Raw genomic sequence first — 23,521 nt, forward strand, 5'->3', positions numbered from 1 at the left:
GGCGAAGAACAGGAGCTGAGGTGAAGGGGCGTTTCAAGTTGTTGAACGCAGTCAGGGCGGCATCAGTCCATTGAAGGGTCCAGGTATTTTGGCTGGTAAGGGCAGAGAGGGGAGTGGCAGTAGAACTGAAGTTCCGAATTAACCGGCGATAGAAGTTGGAGAACCCAATTTAACATTGGTGTTCCTTAATGGTGGTGGGTTTATGCCAGTTACTGACTGTGGTGACTTTTTTCTCATCCATGCTGACCCCTCCAGGTGAAAGTACGCGGCCGAGGAAGTTCATTGAGGTTACATGGAAGGCACTCTTTTCAGTCTTCACATAAAGGTTATGGTCAAGGAGCTGTTGAAGAACCTTTTGCACATGCTGTATGTGTTCTTTCAGGGAGTAGAAGTAAATCAGGATGTCATCAATGTAGACGATGAGAAAGCGGTTGATCATGTCCTGGAAAAACTTGTTCATAAAGGATTGGAAGACAACGAGGGCGTTCGTAAGGCCGTAGGGCATGACCAGGTATTCGTAGTGCCCTCGAGTGGTGATAAAGGCCGTCTTCCATTCGTCGCCTTCACGTATACGAACAAGATTAAATGTACTTCGCAGGTCGCGTTTAGTATAGATGTTGGCGCGGCCCACTTGTTCCAGGGTCGCTGGGATCAGAGGAAGAGGGAAACGGTTGTTGACTGTGACGTCATTCAGGGAACGATAATCAATACATGGACGGAGACCACCGTTCTTTTTTCCAACGAAGAAGAAGCTGGACGCAGCTGAGGAAGAAGGACAAATTAAACTGTTTGAGTGTTTCATCAATGTAGTTCTCCATTGCCTCATTTTTCGGGATAGATAGGGGGTAAACACGGCCCTTTGGTGAGACACTCCAGGGAGTAAGTCAATAGCACAGTCTCCTGGGCGATGTGGTGGCGGTGTGGAGGCCTTGATTTTGCTGAAGATATTGCTGTACTGGGCGTCTTCAGATGGTTTGGTGGGTGGCACTGCCGAGGCAGAGTCCTCAATGGTGGTGGCTCTGCAGGGTAGGCTGAGACAACTGGAGAAGCAGGTAGAAGACCCGGACAGTAGTTCAGCTTGTTTCCACGAGATGGCAGGGTCGTGACGACAAAGCCAGGGGTGTCCGAGTACGAGTGGCTGTTGAGGGATGAGAGTTCCATGAGTTGAATGGTTTCTGTGTGGAAGACGCCAATCTGGAGGATGACGCTGTGTGCCAGGTGCGTGATGAAGCCTGTGCCCAATGGCTGCCTGTCCAGGGTGTTAATCCTTAAAGGAGGGCTGACAGGTGTTAGATCAATGTCAAGCTCTTGTACTAGCTGGTGATCGATAAAATTACCTGCTGCTCCCGAATCTATCAAGCCTTCTACGTACTTGGTAACCCCCTTCACGGTTATCAATACTGGGACGGGGAATTGCTTCTGGGAGATAAAGACACGCCTGCCTTCATGGCAGCGGGGGGACCCTTCTCATCTCTCCGTGGGGGCGAATAGGGCAATGGCTGTGTAGATGATCTTTCCCTTCACAGTATAGGCAGAGCCCTTCTTGGATCCGCTTTTGACATTCAATATATGAGAGAGGAGCATGGCCCAATGCATGGGCTTTGGAAGACTCAGATGGGATGACAGAATCATGGAAAGAGGTTTCGGGTTCCTGGGTGGCAGAGTTCTTTGGTGGTCGGCGATGAGGTGGTCGATGGAGATACGAATGTATTGATTTAAATCCTGAAGGTCACCTCTACAGGCCAGCTCTCCCTATTGAGCCCTCTTCGGTAGATGGTAAGTAAAGCAGCCTTATTCCATTCACTCCCTACAGCCATAGTGCGGATCTTGAGGGCATACTTGGCAGCTGAATTGCATCCCTGTTGAAGTTCTATGAGGAGGTCTCCTATAGGATGACCGGAGGGAGAGTGATCGAATACCTCTTTGAAGAGGGTGTGGAAATGGGTCTTGGATCCGAGTTCTGTGCTGTTGGCAGTCCATATGGCGGTGGCCCAATCCAGGGCTTTACCTGTGAGTAGAGACATGACAAAATCCACCCTGCTCTTGTCAGTGGCGAAGTTAGTGGGGTTGTGATCAATGTATTTGCTGCATTGCATCAGAAATCCCTGACATTTCCCAGGTGAACCGTCATATTTTCCAGGCATGGGTATGAACGAAGGATGGCTATTCGTTACGATACCTGGTATTAGAGGAGTAGGGATAGGCTGGCAGAGAAGATGGCAAATGCCCTCCATAAGCTCTTCTTGCTGGGTTATGCTCCACTATAGCTCCGCTGAATCCATTTCGTTTTAGGTGAGGTATTCTGTAATGAATACTCAGGGAGAAAAAGGTGTAGATTCACGCACAGAGCATGGCAGATGTTTATTAAGCCTTTGCAGAAGGCTGGAATTGTGGTCGCAGGCAGGCAATGGTCAAACACAGGTAGGCAGTCAAAAACAAACAATACCTCACAACCATACATACAGAAAGATCTGGACTAAATAGGGAGCTGATGAGACCAGGTGAGAAATGAACACAGGTGAAGTCAATGAACAAAAATGAAAGACAGGGCTACTTTCCAGAACACAAAGAAACAGGGCTACGTTCAGGATCACAAGGTTCACTAAGAAAAGCAGAACTTTACACATAGGAGGGTTTGACATGCTTTATGGAGATGAGAGCCTGGATGTTAATCTGTTCTAACTGTTCTATGTGGAATTACATTTCCAGGACAGCGTTCACCGCACGCGCACATAGGGAAACAGGCGCCCAAATTGGTCCTGGGCGTAGGTAGAGTTATAACAAGAGCACCCAACCACCAGCCAGTCAGCCTGCGTGTGATGAGGGGGCTCCAGGCAGCGTGGCCCAGACAAACCATTTAATGAGCTTAAGATAAAAAAGACTCCAATTTGCCTCTTCACTCGTCCTCACCTCAATCTCCCAATTTAACTCGATGATGATAGTGTCGGTAGTGTGCCAATGGTCGCTGGAGAGGGCCACTGCTCATGGCAGCTAACACAGCTAACGCATCCAGAAGTGAGAAGCAGCAACAATAGCAGCAGTGTAGGATGTGGAAAGGTGAATATGTGCATGAGCACAGACAGGCAATCAGGGCTAGTGATGATGTGTCATTATAAAGGACAGGGACACATATGAGCTATGATGCTGTGTAGGGTACATGTGAGAGGCTCGGTGTCAGGGAAGTGGACGATGAATGATGAAATTGAACGCTGAATGATGACCCTCAGTTGTAGATCTGTCACACTCATGCCAATTCTATTCCCTGTTAAAGCCCCCATGCAGTCTTTTTAATTATATTTTTAAAGGATCACTTTATGTCTAATAAATCCCTGTTTGTGAATATAACTTATATGTATAACAATATGTTGTTTTAAATAATTTATTTCAGTGAGCCTCCTTGGGCCACGGAAATGCTGAGTCTGATCGTGTGGGTTCTCACATCCCTGATTAGCTGATAGGATGGTCTAAAGCCCACCCCCTTACCCCTTAAAAACATATATTTTTTTAAGGGCGCATGGTATTCAATCTGTCAGTTGGAACTGGAGTTGGACTCTGAAAGCGACAAACTTCCACAGGTTTGTAGGCTGCTTTGTCTTGTCATCAAAACAAAAGGCATACATAATGCATCTTAATTTGCTATATCATTGTTGTGCAGTTTTCAATAGGTCACCAGAACAGCCTGTTTGCATGGTCCTGGCCTATATCCTGTCTGCCATATATTCATTGCAGAATCCTGGCACCATCCCTATGTTGAAGCATGGTGGTGGCAGCATCATGCTATGGGGATGTTTTTCAGAGGCAGGGACTGGGAGACTAGTCAGGATCAAGGCAAAGATGAACGGAGCAAAGTACAGAGAGATCCTTGATGAAAACCTACTCCAGAGCGCTCAGGACCTCAGACTGGGGTAGAGGTTCACCTTCCAACAGGATAATGAGCCTAAGCACACAGCCAAGACAACGCAGGAGTGGCATCGGGACAAGTCTCCGAATGTCCTGTAGTGGCCCAGCCAGAGCCCGGACTTGAACCCGATCAAACATATTTGGAGAGACCTGAAAATAGCTGTGCAGCGACGCTCCCCATCCAACCAGACAGAGCTTGAGAGGATCTGCAGATCGGATCTTGGTGCGCCAAATTTGTAGCATCATACCCAAGAAGACTTGAGGCTGTAATCGCTGCCAAAGTTGCCTCAACAAAGTACTGAGTAAAGGGTCTGAATACTTATGTAAATGTGTTATTTCATGTTTTTATTTTTAATAAATTTACAAACATTTCTAGAAAACAGTTTTTGCTTTGTGCTTTGTCATTATGGGGTATTTTGTGTAGATTGATGAGGGAATAAAATGTTTTAATCAATAGAATGAGGCTGTAACGTAACAAAATGTAGAAAAAGTAAAGGGGTCTGAATACCTTCCAAATGCACTGTAGTGCAGCAACAGAGTAGTCATCGATGGTATAAAGTACAAACAAACTGTGGTTTTATTTACATTGTCTTCACCAGCTTTCTCCGCCACTGACATTACCATACACAACTATCATTTCATCCCGTGACAGGAAAGTTGGATGAGTTAGTATTTCACACTTATTGTGCACACACAATTACACTTAGCTTGTCAACAAGAACTTGCTTGGAAGAATCTATTGTGATGGATGGGGTGAACATCTACCGGAGAATCGATCTCCAAGAGGGTGGTTGGTGACGACTGCCCCTACACACACTACAAATGTGTTTTAAAATAGTCATACACTCAATCACAGAGAGACCCGTAGACCGTACCCATTGACCAGTCCTACTAAGTAGTTCTAGGGCATGGTTTAACCACTACACCCTCAGAAAAAAATTATATATATAACTTTTGTCCCCATAGCAGAGCATTCTTGGATCTATATGTTACTATTCTTTTCAGTACATGTAGTGGTTAAACCATGCCCAATCAAATCGAATCAAATTTGATTTGATGCAACCGCTTTGACGCTCTCTTGTAAGTGTCTGGATTCATGTCCAGCTCCTTGAAAGCGGCACCTCTAGCCTTTAGCTCAGTGCAAATGTTGCCTGTAATACATGGCTTCTGGTAGGGATATGTACGTACAGTCACTGTGGGGACGGCATCGTCGGTTCACTTATTAATGAAGCCGGTGACTGATGTGGTAAACTCCTCAATGCCATCGGATGAATCCCGGACCATATTCCAGTCTGTGCTACCGAAACTGTCCTGTAGCTTAGCATCCACTTCATCGGACCACTTCCGTAATGACTCCGTCATTGGTACTTCCTGTTTGAGTTTTTGCTTGTAAGTGGGAATTAGGAGGATAGAGTTATGGTCAGATTTGCCAAATGGAGGATGAGAGAGCTTTGTACTCCTCTCTGTGTGTGGAGTAACACGTATTAAAGCGGGCACTAGGAGCGCCGCCTCTGGATGAGCATTTATGTTGTTTGCTTATGGGCTTATACAGGTTGTTGAGTGTGGACTTAGTGCCAGCATCAGTTGGTGGAGGTAAATAGACAGCTACTAAGAATATTGATGAAACTCACTTAGTAAATAGTGTGGTCTACAGTTCATAATGAGACATTCTAACTCAGGCGAACAAAACCTCAAAACTTCTTCGATATTAGAGATCATGCACCAGCTGTTGTTGACAAAGACCACCACCCCCGCTGATCCTACCTGAGGCAGCTGTTCTGTCTTGCCGATGCACAAAAAACCCCAGTTAACTGTATTCTATACATGTCATTGTTCAGCCACGACTCGGTGAAACATAGGATATAAACCGTTTTTAATGTCCCATTGATAGTCTTGAACGGAGCTCATCCAGTTTGATAGACGTAGTAGAACTTGTCAATGGACAGGGGCAACTCGTCTGTCTGTGAGTGGCTGTATGGCCAATATGAGCCTTTGCAGTTGGTGGTGCTGCAGCCTGCGTCACATCTACCAGGACTTCCAGGATGCCCAGGGAACCCATCCTGGATGGATTAGGGACCTTGTCTGCAGGTAAGAAATGGACAGACAAACAAAATATGACCTGCAATAGATCAGAACCATTTTCATACCATAGTTTGCTAGATTGAAACTGAACTTGTACTGCCTTCTTACATCTTATTTTCTGTTTATAGAATGTGGTGACATAATTTAGTTTGTATTGGTAAGTGGTAACACCCTGATTAGTTTCACCTGTTTTCATTATTGTCTCCACCCCCTCCAGGTGTCACTTGTTTTCCCAGTGTATTTATCCCTGTCTCTTTGCACCAGTTCATCTTGTATGTTTCCAAGTCAACCAGCAGTTTCCCTGCTTATTGCATGTTCCTAGTCCTGACCCTTGCCTGTTTCTGGACCTTGTCAGAATGTTGCCCAGAAGACAAGCCCTTCCTAACTGTATTTTCAAAGACTGGGGCTGTTTGTGGCTATATGCAGAAATATGACCCTGTGCCATTTATGAAAGGGAATTATCCAACTGAGAACAATTCTGCCTACATTATGTCACACTGCCCCTAATTTTTTGACATTTCAAAAAAGTTTTGTAATTTAGCAGACACTCTAATCTAGAGAAACTTATAGGAGCATTTAGGGGTAAATGCCTTGCTCAAGGGAACATAGGCAGATTTTTCACCTAGTCGGCATGGGGATTCGAACCAGCGACCTTTTGGTTACTGGCCCAGCACTCTTTATCGCTAGGCTACCTGCCACACATCAAAGGACTGCATGGGGAGGCCTAATCAAACAGAGGCCTACCACATGCAATGCCTGCACCCACTACCACAACCCAGTCCAAAAAAGGGAAAGACAGTGTTTCATATTCTACTGAACCTGTATTGTTTCTGGAGGATCCCTGACTGAATATCAAGGGTTTTCTATGCAATTACAGAGGTGTGACGAATGGCCAGAGGGCCCTGCTTTACACACTTTATTGCTGTGTGCGAGCAAGAAGGTGTCCTTTATTAAAGTTTGCGTGAAACTGAGAACTGTGGTCAGGATACAGCAGGCTACTGGCATTACATTAATATTCACCAGGCTACTGGCATTCCAACTCTGCTGGAATCACTTTCATAGATAACTTTGACACCTTCTGGAAACAGAATGATGGAGTCCACCCAAATCATCTTGGCTCCTGTACTCTGTCCACGCTTTTCAAGGCTGCATTGAAACAATGACTTATCAATGACCCAAGACGAGCTCAGTTAATCCCTACCATTGTGACAACGAGTCATCATAATGCAGCATCAAATGTACATTATCCTAGGGCATTGGCAGACACAATGTACATAACTTAATGTATTTCCCTGAAAACCTCTATTGATCCTACAGCTATTGAATGCAGTAATCACAGTAATCATAAGCCTATGAACCAGAGTTACACTGTTAGCACTGAGGCGGTGCCCTAGTAGGAAGACCATCAGCTCTAACATAAATAACATGAGCAAGTCTAATTCTGATAAGCTTTCCATTAAAGCATTAAAAACTGTCACACCCTGATCAGTTTCACCTGTCCTCGTTATTGTCTCAACCCCCTCCAGGTGACGCTTTTTTCCCCCAGTGTATTTATCCATGTGTTTCCTGTCTCTCTGTGCCAGTTCCTCTTGTATGTTTCCAAGTCAACCAGCGTTTTCCCCGTTCTCCTGCTTTTTGCATCTCCTTTTTCTAGTCCTCCCCGTTTTGACCCTTGCCTGTTTTCTGAACTTTGTACCCACCTACCTGACCAGTCTGCCTGCCTTGATCACGAGCCTGTCTGGCACTCTGTACCTCCTGGACTCTGATCTGGTTTTGAACTTTTTGCCTGTCCAAGACCATTCTCTTGCCTACCCCTTTGGATTAATAAACATTGTAAGACTCCAATCATCTGCCTCCTGTGTCTGCAACTGGGTCTCGCCTTGTGGCATGATAGTAACTCAATCAACAGCTAATGTTCACTTTTTTATTTGGGGCTATGATAGTCTATTACAAATCAGTCTGACTGTACTTTGATAGTATGTCAATCTGAAGGAAGTATGGTTTGATGTCACTGAAATGATTCTGAAAGGTATTGGAAATTAATCATAAGATCACCAGGCAATAATCTTCTATGTAGAAAATAACATAATTGACATTGCTTTTAGTGATGTGGTGCTAGTCTGATTATGCCTGGTCCTGTCCACGCTCTGTTCTAACGAGTCCTGCGCAGCTTGTGTGCATCGTATTCATGTTCCTGCAAATGTTATCTTTCAGGAACAGCTTATAGCTCCAACCGTTCAAAAGTTAGAGACCTATTTGTAGGAGAAAAACAGAAAGCACTCTGTTTATCACAACCGCATTTAGGTTATCAGAGGTTACGCACGTAAACCACAGTTTTATGAACTTAGTGACACTTTTATTTTACCCAGAGCTTCTCTTACGACTCCCTTTTCAAATTAGGTGAGCAAATTAGGCGAGCCAGTCGGGTTGCCTCCCACAACTTTGCAGCATAAAACTGTACATTCCCTAGGTTGGAGAGTTAGCTACTAAGGACTCTGACGTGACATACAGTACATTTACTTTGCCTTTAGAAAGTATTCACACCCCTTGTTGTTAAAAAGTGGGATTAAAATTGAAATAATTGTAATTTTTTGTCAACGATCTACACAAAATACTCTAACATTTGTACAAAAATAAATGAAAAATATACTGAACAAAAATATTAACGCAACATGTAAAGTGTTGGTCAAATGCTTCATGAGCTGAAATTAAAGATCCCAGAAATTTTCCATACGCACAAAAAACGTATTTCTCACAAAATGTTGTGCACAAATTGGTTTACTAACCTGTTAGTGAGCATTTCTCCTTTGCAAAGATAATCCATCCACCTGACAGGTGTGGGATATCAAGAAGCTGATCAGCATGATCATTACAAAGGTTCAGCTTGTGCTGGGGACAATAAAAGGCCACTCTAAAATGTGCAGTTTTGTCACACAACACAATGCCACAGATGTCTCAAGTTTTGAGGGAGAGTGCAATAGGTATGCTGACTGCAGGAATGTCCATCAGGGCTGTTGCCATATAATGTCATGTTAATTTCTCTACCATAAGCCGCCTCCAATGTCGTTTATAGAATTTGACAGTACGTCCAACCAGCCTCACAACCACAGACCACGTGTAACCACGCCAGCCTCCACTTCAGGCTTCTTCACCTGCGGGATCGTCTCAGACCAGCCAACCGGACATCTGATTAAACTGAATAGTATTTCTGTCTGTAATACTGCCCTTTTTGGGGGGGAAATCATTCTGATTGCCTGGGCCTGGCTGCACCCCTGCCCAGTAATGTGAAATCCATAGATAAGGCCCTGATTAATTAATTTAAATTGACTTATTTCCTTATATGTAGTGTAACTCAGAAAAATCATTGAAATTGTTCCATGTTGTGTTTATATTTTTGTTCAGTATACACTGAAGTTGCTTACCAAGATGACATGAAATTATCCTGAGTGTCCTAGTCTCAGTTTTGTCTTAATTTGGCCTGAAAATCTATGGCAAGATTTGAAAATTGCTGTCTAGCAATGATCAACAACCAATTTGACAGAGCTTGAAGAATTATATAAATAATAATGTTCAAATACTGTACAATCCATGTGGTCAATGCTCTTAGAGACTTACCCAGAAAGACTCAGAGCTGTAATCTCTGCCAAAGGTGATTCTAACAGGGGGTTGAAAACTCAGCTAATCAAATCAAATTTTATTGGTCACATACACATGCTTAGCAGATGTTGATGCGAGTGTAGCGAAATGCTTATAATTCTAGTACCAACCATGCAGTAATATCTAACAAGTAATCTAACAATTTCACAACATCTACCTTTTACACACAAGTGTAAAGTAATGAATAATAATATGTACATATAAATACACTGCTCAAAAAAATAAAGGGAACACTAAAATACATCCTAGATCTGAATTAATGAAATAATCTTATTAAATACTTTTTTCTTTACATAGTTGAATGTGCTGACAACAAAATCACACACAAATTATCAATGGAAATCAAATTTATCAACCCATGGGGGTCTGGATTTGGAGTCACACTCAAAATTAAAGTGGAAAACCACACTACAGGCTGATCCAACTTTGATGTAATGTCCTTAAAACAAGTAAAAATGAGGCTCAGTAGTGTGTGTGGCCTCCTCGTGCCTGTATGACCTCCCTACAATGTCTGGGCATGCTCCTGATGAGGTGGCGGATGGTCTCCTGAGGGATCTCCTCCCAGACCTGGACGAAAGCATCCGCCAACTCATGGACAGTCTGTGGTGCAACGTTGCATTGGTGGGTGGATCGAGACATGATTGCCAGCTGTGCTCAATTGGATTCAGGTCTGGGGAACGGGCGGGCCAGTCCATAGCATCAATGCCTTCCTCTTGCAGGAACTGCTGACACACTCCAGCCACATGAGGTCTAGCATTGTCTTGCATTAGGAGGAACCCAGGGCCAACTGCACCAGCATATGGTCTCACAAGGGGTCTGAGGATCTCATGGCAAGTCAGGCTACCTCTGGCGAGCACATGGAGGGCTGTGCGGCTCCCCAAAGAAATGCCACCCCACACCATGACTGTCCCACTGCCAAACCGGTCATACTGGAGGATGTTGCAGGCAGCAGAACGTTCTCCACGGCGTCTCCAGACTCTGTCACGTTGTCACATATGCTCAGTGTGAACCTGCTTTCATCTGTGAAGAGCACAGGGCGCCAGTGGCGAATTTTCCAATCTTGGTGTTCTCTGGCAAATGCCAAATGTCCTGCACGGTGTTGGGCTGTAAGCACAACCCCCACCTGTGGACGTTGGGACCTCATACCACCCTCATGGAGTCTGTTTCTGACCGTTTGAGTAGACACATGCACATTTGTGGCCTGCTGGAGGTCATTTTGTAGGGCTCTGGCAGTGCTCCTCCTGCTCCTCCTTGCACAAAGGCGGAGGTAGCGGTCCTGCTGCTGGGTTGTTGCCCTCCTACGGCCTCCTCCATGTCTCCTGATGAACTGGCCTGTCTCCTGGTAGCGCCTCCATGCTCTGGACACTACGCTGACAGACACAGCAAACCTTCTTGCCACAGCTCGCATTGATGTGCCATCCTGGATGAGCTGCACTTCCTGAGCCACTTGTGTGGGCTGTACACTCCGTCTCATGCGATCACTAGAGTGAAAGCACCGCCAGCATTCAAAAGTGACCAAAACATCAGCCAGGAAGCATAGGAACTGGGAAGTAATCTGTGGTCACCACCTGCAGAACCACTCCTTTATGGGGGGTGACTTGCTAATTGCCTATAATTTACACCTGTTGTCTATTCCATTTGCACAACAGCATGTGAAATTTATTGTCAATCAGTGTTGCTTCCTAAGTGGACCGTTTGATTTCACAGAAGTGTGATTGACTTGGAGTTACATTGTGTTGTTTAAGTGTTCCCTTTATTTTTTTGACCAAATGCATGCTTTTCAACGCCCGACTAGCATCACCACCCTGGATGGTTCCAACCTAGAATATGTGGACATCTATAAGTACCTATGTGTCTGGCTAGACTGTAAACTCTACTTCCAGACTCATATCAAACGTCTCCAATCTAAAATCAAATCTAGAATCGGCTTTCTATTCCGCAACAAAGCCTCCTTCACTCACGCCGCCAAACTTACCCTAGTAAAACTGACTATCCTACCGATCCTCGACTTTGGCGATGTCATCTACAAAATAGCTTCCAATACTCTACTCAGCAAACTGGATGCAGTTTATCACAGTGCCATCCGTTTTGTTACGAAAGCACCTTATACCACCCACCACTGCAACCTGTATGCTCTAGTCGGCTGGCCCTCGCTACATATTCGTCGCCAGACCCACTGGCTCCAGGTCATCTACAAGTCCATGCTAGTTAAAGCTCTGCCTTATCTCAGTTCACTGGTCACGATGGTAACACCCACCCGTAGCACGCACTCCAACAGGTGTATCTCACTGATCATCCCTAAAGCCAACACCTCATTTGGCCGCCTTTCGTTCCAGTTCTCTGCTGTCTGTGACTGGAACGAATTGCAAAAATCGCTTAAGTTGGAGACTTTTATCTCCCTCACCAACTTCAAACATCTGCTATCTGAGCAGCTAACGGATCGCTGCAGCTCTACATAGTCTATCGGTAAATAGCCCACCCAATTTTACCTTCCTCATCCACATACTGTTTATATTTATTTCCTTTTCTGCTCTTTTGCACACCAATATATCTACCTGTACATGACCATCTGATCATTTATCACTCCAGTGTTAATCTGCAAAATTGTAATTATTCGCCTACCTCCTCATGCCTTTTGCACACAATGTATATAGACTCTCTTTTTTTCTACTGTGTTATTGACTTGTTAATTGTGTAACGGTTTTCTTGTATCGAAGGAGAGGCGGACCGAAATGCAGCGTGGTTATTTGTATACAGCTTTAATAAAGATGAAAACACGAACAGTATACAAAAACAATAAACGTGAAAAAACCTAAACAGCCTATCTGGTGCAAACAAACACAGAGACAGGAACAATCACCCACAAAACCCAACACCAAACAGGCTACCGAAATATGGTTCCCAATCAGAGACAATGACTAACACCTGCCTCTGATTGAGAACCATATCAGGCCAAACATAGAAATAGACAAACTAGACATGTAACATAGAATGCCCACTCAGATCACACCCTGACCAAACAAAACATAGAAACATACAAAGCAAACTATGGTCAGGGTGTGACAAATTGTTTACTCCATGTGTAACTCTGTGTTGTCTGTTCACACTGCTCTGCTTTATCTTGGCCTTGTCGCAGTTGCAAATGAGAACTTGTTCTCAACTAGCCTACCTGGTTAAATAAAGGTGAAATAAAAAATAAAATAAAATAAAAAGAGTACAATATAAGATGAGTAATGTGGGGTATATAAACATTATATAAAGTGGCATTGTTTAAAGTGACTAGTGATACATTTATTACATCAAATTTTTACGGTGGCTAGAGATTTTAGTCAGTTTGTTGACAGCAGCCACTCAATGTTAGTGATGGCTGTTTAACAGTCTGATGGCCTTTAGATAGAAGCTGTTTTTCAGTCTCTCGGTCCCAGCTTTGATGCACCTGTCCTGACCTCACCTTCTGGATGATAGCGGGGTGAACAGGCAGTGGTTGTTGTCCTTGATGATCTTTTTGCCTTCCTGTGACTTCGGGTTGTGTAGGTGTCCTGGAGGGCAGGTAGTTTGCCCCCGGTGATGAGTTGTGCAGACCTCACTACCCTCTGGAGAGCCTTACGGTGGTGGGCAGAACAGTTGCCATACCAGGTGGTGATACAGCCCAACAGGATGCTCTCGATTGTGCATCTGTAAAAGTTTGAGTGTTTTTGGTGACAAGACAAATTTCTTCAGCCTCCTGAGGTTGAAGAGGCGCTGCTGTATCTTCTTCACCACGCTGTCTGTGTGGGTGGACCATTTCAATTTGTCTGTGATGTGTACGCCAAGGAACTTAAAACCTTCCACCTTCTCCACTACTGTACCGTCGATGTGGATAGGGGGGTGTTCCCTCTGCTCTTTCCTGAAGTCCATGATCATCTCCTTTGTATTGTTGGTGTTGAGTGTGAGGTTATTTTCCTGACACCACACTCCGAGGGCCCTCACCTCCTCCCTGTAGGCCATCTCGTCGTTGTTGGTAATCAAGCCTACCACTGTAGTGTCGTCTGCAAACTTGATAATTGAGTTGGAGGTGTGCATGGCCACGTAGTCATGGGTGAACACCTTCCTAATTTTGAGTTGCATCCCCTTTTGCCCTCAGAAAAGCCACAATTCGTTTGGGGGATGGGCACTACAAGGTGTCGAAAGCATTCCACAGGGATGGTTACCCATGTTTACTCCTATGGTTCCCACAGTTGTGTGAAGTTGGTCGGATGTTCTTTGGGTAGTGGACCATTCTTGATGTACACGGGAAACTTGAGCATGAAATACCCAGCAGCATTGCAGTTCTTGACACACTCAAACCGTCTGACACCTACTACCATACCCTGTTCAAAGGGCACTTAAATATTTTTTCTTGCCCATTCACTCTCTGAATGGCACACATCTACACTGATTGAAGTGAATTTAACAGGTGACATCAATAAGGGACCATAGTTTTCACCTGGATTCACCTGGTCAGTCTGTCATGGAAATAGCAGCTATACTCAGTGTATTAGTGTTTTATATGCAACATGTAAAGAAAGTGTTGGTCCCATGTTTCATGATCTGAAATAAAAGAAGCTATCGATCGATCTATCTATCTGTTAGCTTGAAAATACGATGAGTGGTACTCAGTGATGTGTTGTGTTAGATTTGCCGCAAACATAAGGCTTTGTACCCAGGACATAAAGTTAATTTTCACCTTTTTTGCAGTTTTACTTCAGTGCCTTATTGCAAGCCGGATGCATGTTTTGGAAAATGTGTATTCTGTACAGGCTTCCTTCTTTTCACTCTGTCACTTAGGTTAGTATTGTGGAGTAACTTCAATGTTGTTTATCCAACCTCAGTTTTCTCCTTTAACAGCCATTCAACTCTGTAACTGTTTTAAAGTCACCATTACTCCCAAGTGGAGCAGCGGTCTAAGGCACTGCATGTCAGTGCTAGAGGCGTCACTACAGACACCCTGGTTCAAATCCAGCCTGTATCACAAACGGCAGTGATTGGGAGTCCCAAAGTGCGGTGCACAATTGACACAGCTTCGTCCAGATTTGGCCTGTGTAGGCCGTAATTGTAAATAAGAATTAGTTTTTTACTGACTTGCCTAGTTAAATAAAGGTTAAATAAAAAATGTAAAAATATATAAATAAAATGGCCTCATGGTGAAATCCCTGAGCGGTTTCCTTCCTCCATGGCAACTGATTTAGGAAGGACGCCTGTTTCTTTGTTGTGACTGTGTATTGATAAACCATCCAAAGTGTAATTAATAACTTGGAAAAACCTCCCTGATCTTTATGGTTGAATCTGTGTTTGAAATTCACTACTCAACTGAGGGAGCTTACAGATAATTGTATGTGTGGGGTACAGAGATGAGGTAGTCATTCAAAAATCATGTTAAACACTATTATTGAATACAGAGTGAGTCCATGCAACTTATTACGTAACTTGTTAAGCAAGCCTTGACCCCTGAACTTATTTAGGCTTGCCATAACAAAGGGGTTGAATAATTAGACTCAAGACATATCAACTATAAATGTATTAATTTTTCAAAAATTCGAAAAACATGATTCCACTTTGTCAATTAGGTTAGTATTGTTGAGTAACTACAATGTTGTTGACTTAAATATTTTTTGTCAATTTTCTTGGCTTTATACTCCAAAAGGCTGCATTTTAAATTAAAGAACGACTATGAGGTTAAAGTGCACGCTGTCAGCTTTAATGTGAGGGTATTTTAGTACACAATGTCTACATCAAGCTTTTGACTCAACAAATTTGTTGGATGCAGTTGCCGGTTTGTTTTGGTTGTGTTTCAGATTATTTTGTGCCTAATGGAAATGAATGGTGTATAATGGAGTCACTTTTATTGTAAAAAAAAAAATATACACTACCTTTCAAAAGTTTGGGGTAACTAAGAAATGTCCTTGTTTTTTAAAGAAACACATTTTTTTGCAACATCAAATTGATCAGAAATACAGTGTAGCCATTGTTAATGTTGTTAATGACTATTGTAGCTGGAAACAGCTGATTTTGGGGGGGAATATCTACAGAGGTACAGAGGCCCATTATCAGCAACCATCACTACTGTGTTCCAGTGGTATGTTGTGTTAGCTAATTCAAGTTTATCATTTTAAAAGGCTAATTGAGCATTAGGAAACCCTTTTGCAATTATGTTAGCACAGCTGTAAACTGTTTTTCTGATTAAAGAAGCAATAAAACTGGCCTTCTTTAGACTAGTTGAGTATCTGGAGCATCAGCATTTGTGGGTTCGGTTACAGGTTCAAAATGGCCAGAAACAAAGACCCTTCTTCTGGAACTCGTCAGTCTATTCTTGTTCTGAGAAATGAAGTCTTTTCCATGTGAGAAATTGCCAAGAAACTGAAGATCTCATGCAACGCTGTGTACTACTACTCCCTTCACAGAACAGAGCAAACTGGCTCTAACCAGAATAGAAAGAGGAGTGGGAGGCCATGGTGCACAGCTGAGCAAGTGGACATGTACATTAGAGTGTCTAGTTTGAGAAACAGACCCCTCACGAGTCTTCAACTGGCAGCTTCAAAAAATAGTACCTGCAAAACACCAGTCTCATAGTCAACAGTGAGGAGGCAAATCCTTTTAGGCAGAGTTCCTCTATTCAGTGTCTGTCTTCTTTTACCCATCTTAATCTTTACTTTTTATTGGCCAGACTGGGATATGTCTTGTTCTTTGTAGCCACCCTTTGCCTTGATGACAGCTTTGCACATTTGTGGCATTCTCTCAACGTGCTTCACCTGGAATACTTTTCCAACACTCTTGAAGGAGTTCCCACATATGCTGAGCACCTGTTGGCTGCTTTTCCTTCACTCTGCGGTCCAACTCACCCAAACTATCTCAATTGAGTTGAGGTCGGGTGATTGTGGACGCCAGGTCATCTGATGCAGCACCATCACTCTCCTTATTGGTCAAATAGCCCTTACATGGTCTGGAGATGTGTTTTCAGTCATTGTCCTGTTGAAAAACAAATTATTGTCCCACTAAGTGCAAACCAGATGGGATGGCATATCGCTGCAGAATGCTGTGGTACCCATGCTGGTTAAGTGTGCCTTGAATTCTAAGTAAACACTGACAGTGTCACCAGCAAAGCACCCCCACACCATCACACTTCCTCCTCCATGCTTCACGGTGGGAACCACAGGACAGATGTCCACCGGTTTAATGTCCATTACTCATGTTTCTTGGCCCAAGCAAGTCTCTTCTTATTATTGGTGTCCTTTAGTAGTGGTTTCTTTGCAGCAATTCAACCATGAAGGCCTGATTCACGTAGTCTGCAATGAACAGTGGATGTTGAGATGTGTCTGTTCCTTGAACTCCGTGAAGCATGTATTTGGGCTGCAATCTGAGGGGCAGTTAACTCTAATTAACTTATCGTCTGCAGCAGAGAACTCTGGGTCTTTTGTTTCCTGTGACGGTCCTCATGAGAGCCAGTTTCATCATAGCGCTTGATAGTTTTTGTGACTACCCTTGAAGAAACGTTCAAAGTTGTTGAAATTTTCCGGATTGACTGACCTTCATGTCTAAAAGTAATGATGGACTGTCATTTCTCTTTGCTTATTCTTACCATAATATAGACTTGGTCTTTTACCAAATAGGGCTATCTTCTGTATACCACCCCTACCTTGTCACAACACAACTGATTAGCTCAAACGCATTAAGAAGGAAAGAAATTCCACAAATTAACTTTTAACAAGGCACACCTGTTAATTGAAATGCATTTCAGGTGACTACTTCATTAAGCTGTTTGAGAGAATGCCAAGAGTTTGCAGAGCTGTCATCAAGGCAAAGGGTGCCTACTGTGAAGAATCTCAAATCTCAAATATATTTAGATTTGTTTTAACACTTTTTTGGTTACTACATGATTCCAAATGTGTTATTTCATAGTTTTGAGGTCTTCACTATTATTCTACAATGCAGAAAAAGTATAGAAAATAAAGAAAAACCCTTGAATGAGTATGTGTGTCCAAACGTTGGACTGGTATTGTATATATAATATGTTTCTAAACACTTCTACATTATTGTGGATGCTACCATGATTAAGAATAATCCTGAATGAATTGTGAATATAGTTAGACGCACTATTATCATAGCCCCCCAAAAATTCTAATCTCACATTATTGTGATGGTGAGAAGTTATATGATATTTGTGTGTCTGTAACTTTCTTACTCATCGTTATTCACGATTCATTCAGGTGTTTAGAAACATATTATATATATTTTTTGTCAAATCAGTCGAAGTGATTGTTCTGATAGACAGTGCAAAGAAACAATTGCTGCCTTACAGCCAGCTACTGCACAATCTCTCTTGCTTTTGGCCATGAATCCCTCCTGTGCATGTCATCAATTTGACCGGGCGGGATAGTAGGAGGGGATATGGAAATCAAAGATGAATTGTCATTGGTCTATTACAATCAGACCACCAGGTGACGTTATGTGGTGGCCAAAACACCTACTTTGCCTTGTCTTAACAGAAGAACAGAGACTGTTGCAGCCTGCCTGCCTTGGTGGAGTATAGAGCTCCACCTTGGAGTTAAAGAAGCTTAACAAATAGATTACAGGTATGAGACACAGCCACTAAATAAGACAATCTGAATTGGTGAAAAAGAAGAAAGAGGACCAATATAAGTCAGAAAATGAGGATGTATTTGCCTGAGGAAAAGCTGAAAGTAGGCTGGCAACAGATGTGCAGGGCAGTGAAGTTTAATTGAAATGCCAGCAGCGATGGTCTTATCTCCACGGTACAGGAGCCTGCTGCCAGTCAGAACATCAGTTAAATGTCATTTTACCTAAGTCTGAATCAGCCTGCCACAATCCCTGCTCCTGTGATGGCAAGGAGGGAGGGGGAGAAGGAGCGGGGTTTGTAATAGGATTTCAGTAGCACACAGTTCACTTCCACCACCTGGACTAAGTTGGTAATTTGATATGGTCCATCAATAGGATTCATTTACTGTACAATGATAATATTATTGTCATGATTTATATATTTATTAAAACCTCTCCCCTGATCCTAATCAGGATCCTGGTGGAGGAGTGGGACCCCAGGACATATCCCTCACCTAGCCATGAATTAATGTTTTAAAGCCAAGCTGGCCCCATGGTAGCCTGCCTGTTTCAGCATGATCATCTGCTAGGCCACCGTTTCACCACGCTATCTGTTGACAGACATGTCTTTTCATCTCTACTTTATAGTGTGTTGTGCTGCCATGTGTTGAAGCACACTTTCTTATCTCTATTCAGGCATAATAATCAGTCATTATATACAATTGACTGTGTTGTATTGACATCGTGAACTTTCCCCCTTTTCTCATTCAGTCCATTGCTGATATTTCTACCCATTCATATCATCCCCTTTTTCTTGTTCACACATTCTACCAATCTAATGGAATGTTCACATTTTTCTTTCAGAGGGTGATTTTCAACATTGTCAACTTCAGCAAGACCAAGAGCCTGTACAGGGATGGCATGTCTCCAGTGGTGAAGTCCACCAGCCGGCCTAAATGGTACAGTCACACTTTAAAGAAAACTAAAACAAAAAACACGTCACTTAATGTGATAGAAGGGAGCGTCCTATCTTTATGATGAAAGCTTAAACCCAAATGTTAACTGAGGTTTTACTTTAAACCTGAAACCTTCATGTTTGTTATGATAGGAGAACCTACATGTAGTCAACCTCAGGCCATAACAGATAGCTAGATCCAGCAAAACTGTCAGAATCAGAGTCATCTAACAGGTGCAAAAAGGGGCTGTTGATCTCACTCAACACGTCTATACCAATGAAGTTGAGGGTAGATTTGTAGATGTTCTATTTGTCCAAAGTACTACTTGCTTGTGGATCATTTAGTTGTCCTCTAATTTCTCTGGAACTATCTGTTCAACCTGTGCGTCTTTAGTTTTCCAGACTTTAAAAATAGGGTGTTTGAAGTTGTGAGATTGGAGATGTTGCTAGAGATGTTCTGTTTCCATGACAGCGATGGCCTGGTAGTTTGAGGGACAGTGACCGGGATGTTGATTAGATAATTAGAACTGAGACGAGAGCAGCTGCATATGTAACACTTTGTCGTAGACGTGGACCTACGTAGGTTTCATTTTCTCCTGTAACTGAAAACTGTCCTCTGTGTCACACTGCTTTGTGTCAAATGTAAGACCCCTTTACCAGCTATATTAAGTATTTCCACAGACCTGCTTAGTCATAATGTACCTATTCATCTCTAACTCAACATGTTACTTTATCTGTGATCATGCATAGTTTTGCATCATTCTTTTAAAATCCATTGATTTGTGGGTCATTCCACGAATTGAGTGCCTTTTGCGACCTTATGCTATTTTTTGTAGACATTGTGCAGAAATATAGAATTTTATAAGCCTTTTATATTAAATGAAGTGCCCTTTAATATATAGACGACATGGGACATTCAATAAAGTGCCAAAATGCAGCATTTTCACATGGCCCCTGTGCATCCTCTATGACTTCTAGGAAGATTTTAACCCACTTCAAATCAAATTTTATTGGTCACGTAAAATTCAGTGATCAATTTACAGTGCAGTAATACCTAAAAATACAAAACAATACACACAAATCCCAAAAATGTAAAGAAAGGAATTTAGAAATATCAGGACGAGCAATGTCAGAGTGCATTCGGAAGGTATTCAGAACCCTTGACTTTTTCCTGTTACAGCTTTACTCTAAAATGTATTAAATAATGTTTTCCCTCATCAATCTACACACAATACCCCATAATGAAAAAGCAGAAACAGGTTTTTAGAAATGTATTGTCATTTATTAACAATAAAAACAGAAATACCTTATTTACATAAGTATGCATACCTTTTTTTAAGAGACTCGAAATTGAGCTCAGGTACATCCTGTTTCCATTGATAATCCTTGAGATGGTTCTACAACTTGATTGTTGTCCACCTGTGGTAAATTCAATTGATTGGACATGATTTGGAAAGGCACACACCTCTCTATATAAGGTCCCACAGTTGACAGTGCATGTCAGAGCAAGTAACAAGCCATGAGGTCAAAGGAATTGTCCGTAGGTGGTCAGAGATTGTATCGATGCACAGATCTGAGGGAAGGGTACCAAAAAGTATCTGCAGCATTGAAGATCCCAGAGAACACAGTGGCCTCCATCATTCTTAATTGGAAGAACTTTGGAACCACCAAGACTCTTCCTAGAGCCGGCTGCCAGGCCAAACTGAGCAATCGGGGAGAAGGGCCTTGGTCAGGGAGGTGACCAAGAACCCGATGGTCAATCTGATAGAGCTGTAGAGTTCCTCTGTGGCGATAGGAGAACCTTCCAGAAGGGGAACCATCTCTGCAGCACTCCAAGAAATCAGGCCTTTTTGGATACCTACAGCACCCGATGTCACAGGAAGGCAAAAAAGATAATCAAGGACAACAACCACCCCAGCCACTGCCTATTCACCATGCTATCATCCAGAAGGCGAGGTCAGTACAGGTGCATCAAAGCCGGGGCCGAAAGACTGAAAAACAGCTTCTATCTCAAGGCCATCAGACTGTTAAACAGCCACCACTAACATTGAGAGGCTGCTGCCAACATACAGACTCAAATCTCTGGCCACTTAAATAAATAGACCTAATAAAGGTTTACATATCCTACATTACTCATCTCATATGTATATACTGTATTCTACACCATCTACTGCATCTTGCCTATGCCGCACGCTATCGCTCATCCATATATTTATATGTAGATATTCTATTCATCCCTTTACATTCTGTCACGCCTTGGTCTTAGTATTTTGTGTTTTCTTTATCTATTTGGACAGGCCAGGGTGTGACATGGGTTATTGTGGTGTGTTTTTTGTCTTGGGGGTGATTCAGGTGTCAGGTGATTTATCGTTGTCTCTGATTGGGAACCATATTTAGGCAGCCATATTCTGTGAGTGTTTTCGTGGGTGATTGTTCCTGTCTCTGTGTAGTTGTTCACCAGACAGGCTGTATAGGTTTTCACGTTCTGTTTGTTGTTTTGTATATATATAGTTATTTCATGTATCATTCAGTTTCATTAAAGAACATGAGTAACCACCACGCTGCATTTTGGTCCGACTCTCTTCCAACAGACGAACGCCGTTACACATTCGTGTGTATTTGTGTGTATAAGGTAGTTGTTGTGAATTTATCAGATTACTTGTTAGATATTACTGCATAGTCAGAACTAGAAGCACAAGCATTTCGCTACACTCACATTAACATCTGCTAACCATGTGTATGTGACCAATAACATTTGATTTGATTTTATGGTAGAGTGGCCAGATGGAAGCCACTCCTTAGTAAAAAGCACATGACAGTCTGCTTGGAGTTTGCCAAAAGGCACCTAAAGGACTCTCAGACCATGAGAAACAAGATTCTCTGGTCTGATGAAGTCAAGATTGAACTCTTTGGCCTGAATGCCAACCGTCACATCTGGAGGAAACCTGGCACCATCCCTACGGTGAAGCATGGTGGTGGCAGCATCATGCTGTGGGGATGTTTTTCAGCGGCAGGGACTGGGAGACTAGTCAGGATCAAGGCAAAGATGAATGGAGCAAAGTACAGAGAGAGATCCTTGATGAAAACCTGCTCCATAGCGCTCAGGAACTCAGACTGGGGTGAATGTGGGCTCAGAGTCAGGGCAGGCAGAGGTCAATAATCCAGGGTGGTGTGACAAGGTGCAGACTCAGAGTCAGGGCAGGCAGAATGGTCAAAAACAGGAACTAGAAAAAGACATGAACAAGGGGAAAACACTGGGAGGCTTAACAGACATACAGAGAACACCAGTATAAATACACAGGGGATAATGGGGAAGATGGGCAACACCTGGAGGGGGTGGAGACAATCACAAAGACAGGTGAAACAGATCAGGGTGTGACAATACCGCCCCTCTAGGGGCACCACCTGGCTTCCTACCTGGTTGACCGGGGTGTCGGTATTGGAAATCCTTCGATGAGGCCTTGGTCCAGAATGTCCCTGGTGGGTGTGACAGTACATGAAGTACAGTAGCTTAATTTGTGAATCATAGGCTACCATCTCAGTTGTCTTACTTGGCACTGGAAGAAAATTGTTATAGAGCCTGCTGCGAGTGTAAAATAATTGTACTTTATCGTTGTTTGTTGTTATCAAGAAAAATTGTTACATTTATCGCGATATAACTTTTTGTCCATATCGCCGGGCTCTGGCACCCAAAATAATTTATTGTCATTTCAAGTTTCAAGTTTTTATACATTTGTAAACCGTCCAACTAAAAGCTTACTTGCAGGTTCCTTTTCCACAATGCAACAACCATAAGAAATAATACAAGATAAGAATGTCTTAGTCGAATAGAATGTGTGTGTGTGTGTGCTAAGTTTTTATTGAAAAAAAAAAAAAAGCATTTGCAATATGGATTTTGTCCATATCGCCCAACTCTAATTGATACCATTCACATACATGTTTGAGGACTGCTAGAAGGCCTATCTCTGCGATGGCCATTGTAATAGTCATACATTGCAGCACCTGAACTTTTTTTTAAGCATACCACATACTCTCTGTATGAATTATGCATTAGAATTCCAAAACGGATGTGTCTGGTATAATTTGCATATGAACCGTTGGTTGTTTATGTGATTGCTGTCATCGGTAATAGTCGTAGAGTGGTAGATGCAGAGGTGGGGGCGGGAGGGTATCGTGGGTCTGGGTGCATCTGCCAGACATGCCGAGGCACAGGGCTGACATGGGAAACAGGGTTACGTGATCAAGTGTGCCCATTCAACAGGAGCCTCTGTCATAAGGCGGTCAAGGGCAGCCATCAAAACTATTAAAGACAATGAAAATAAAAAATGTAAATATTAACTACACAACAAACATAAG

At 42.9% G+C, this 23,521-nt stretch overlaps 1 protein-coding gene across 1 annotated transcript in view; it reads left to right on the plus strand.

The window, feature by feature from the left end:
• The window catches only part of LOC118359141 (cytosolic carboxypeptidase 6-like), a 447,711-nt gene that overhangs the window by 176,796 nt on the left and 247,394 nt on the right, over positions 1-23,521 (plus strand). The window contains exon 4 of the mRNA XM_052480434.1: positions 19,075-19,169. Coding sequence (XP_052336394.1) covers positions 19,075-19,169 — 95 coding nt within the window. The remainder of the gene's footprint in view (positions 1-19,074; positions 19,170-23,521) is intronic.

The sequence above is a fragment of the Oncorhynchus keta genome, chromosome 26 (assembly GCF_023373465.1).
Source record: "Oncorhynchus keta strain PuntledgeMale-10-30-2019 chromosome 26, Oket_V2, whole genome shotgun sequence".
NCBI lineage: Eukaryota > Metazoa > Chordata > Actinopteri > Salmoniformes > Salmonidae > Oncorhynchus > Oncorhynchus keta.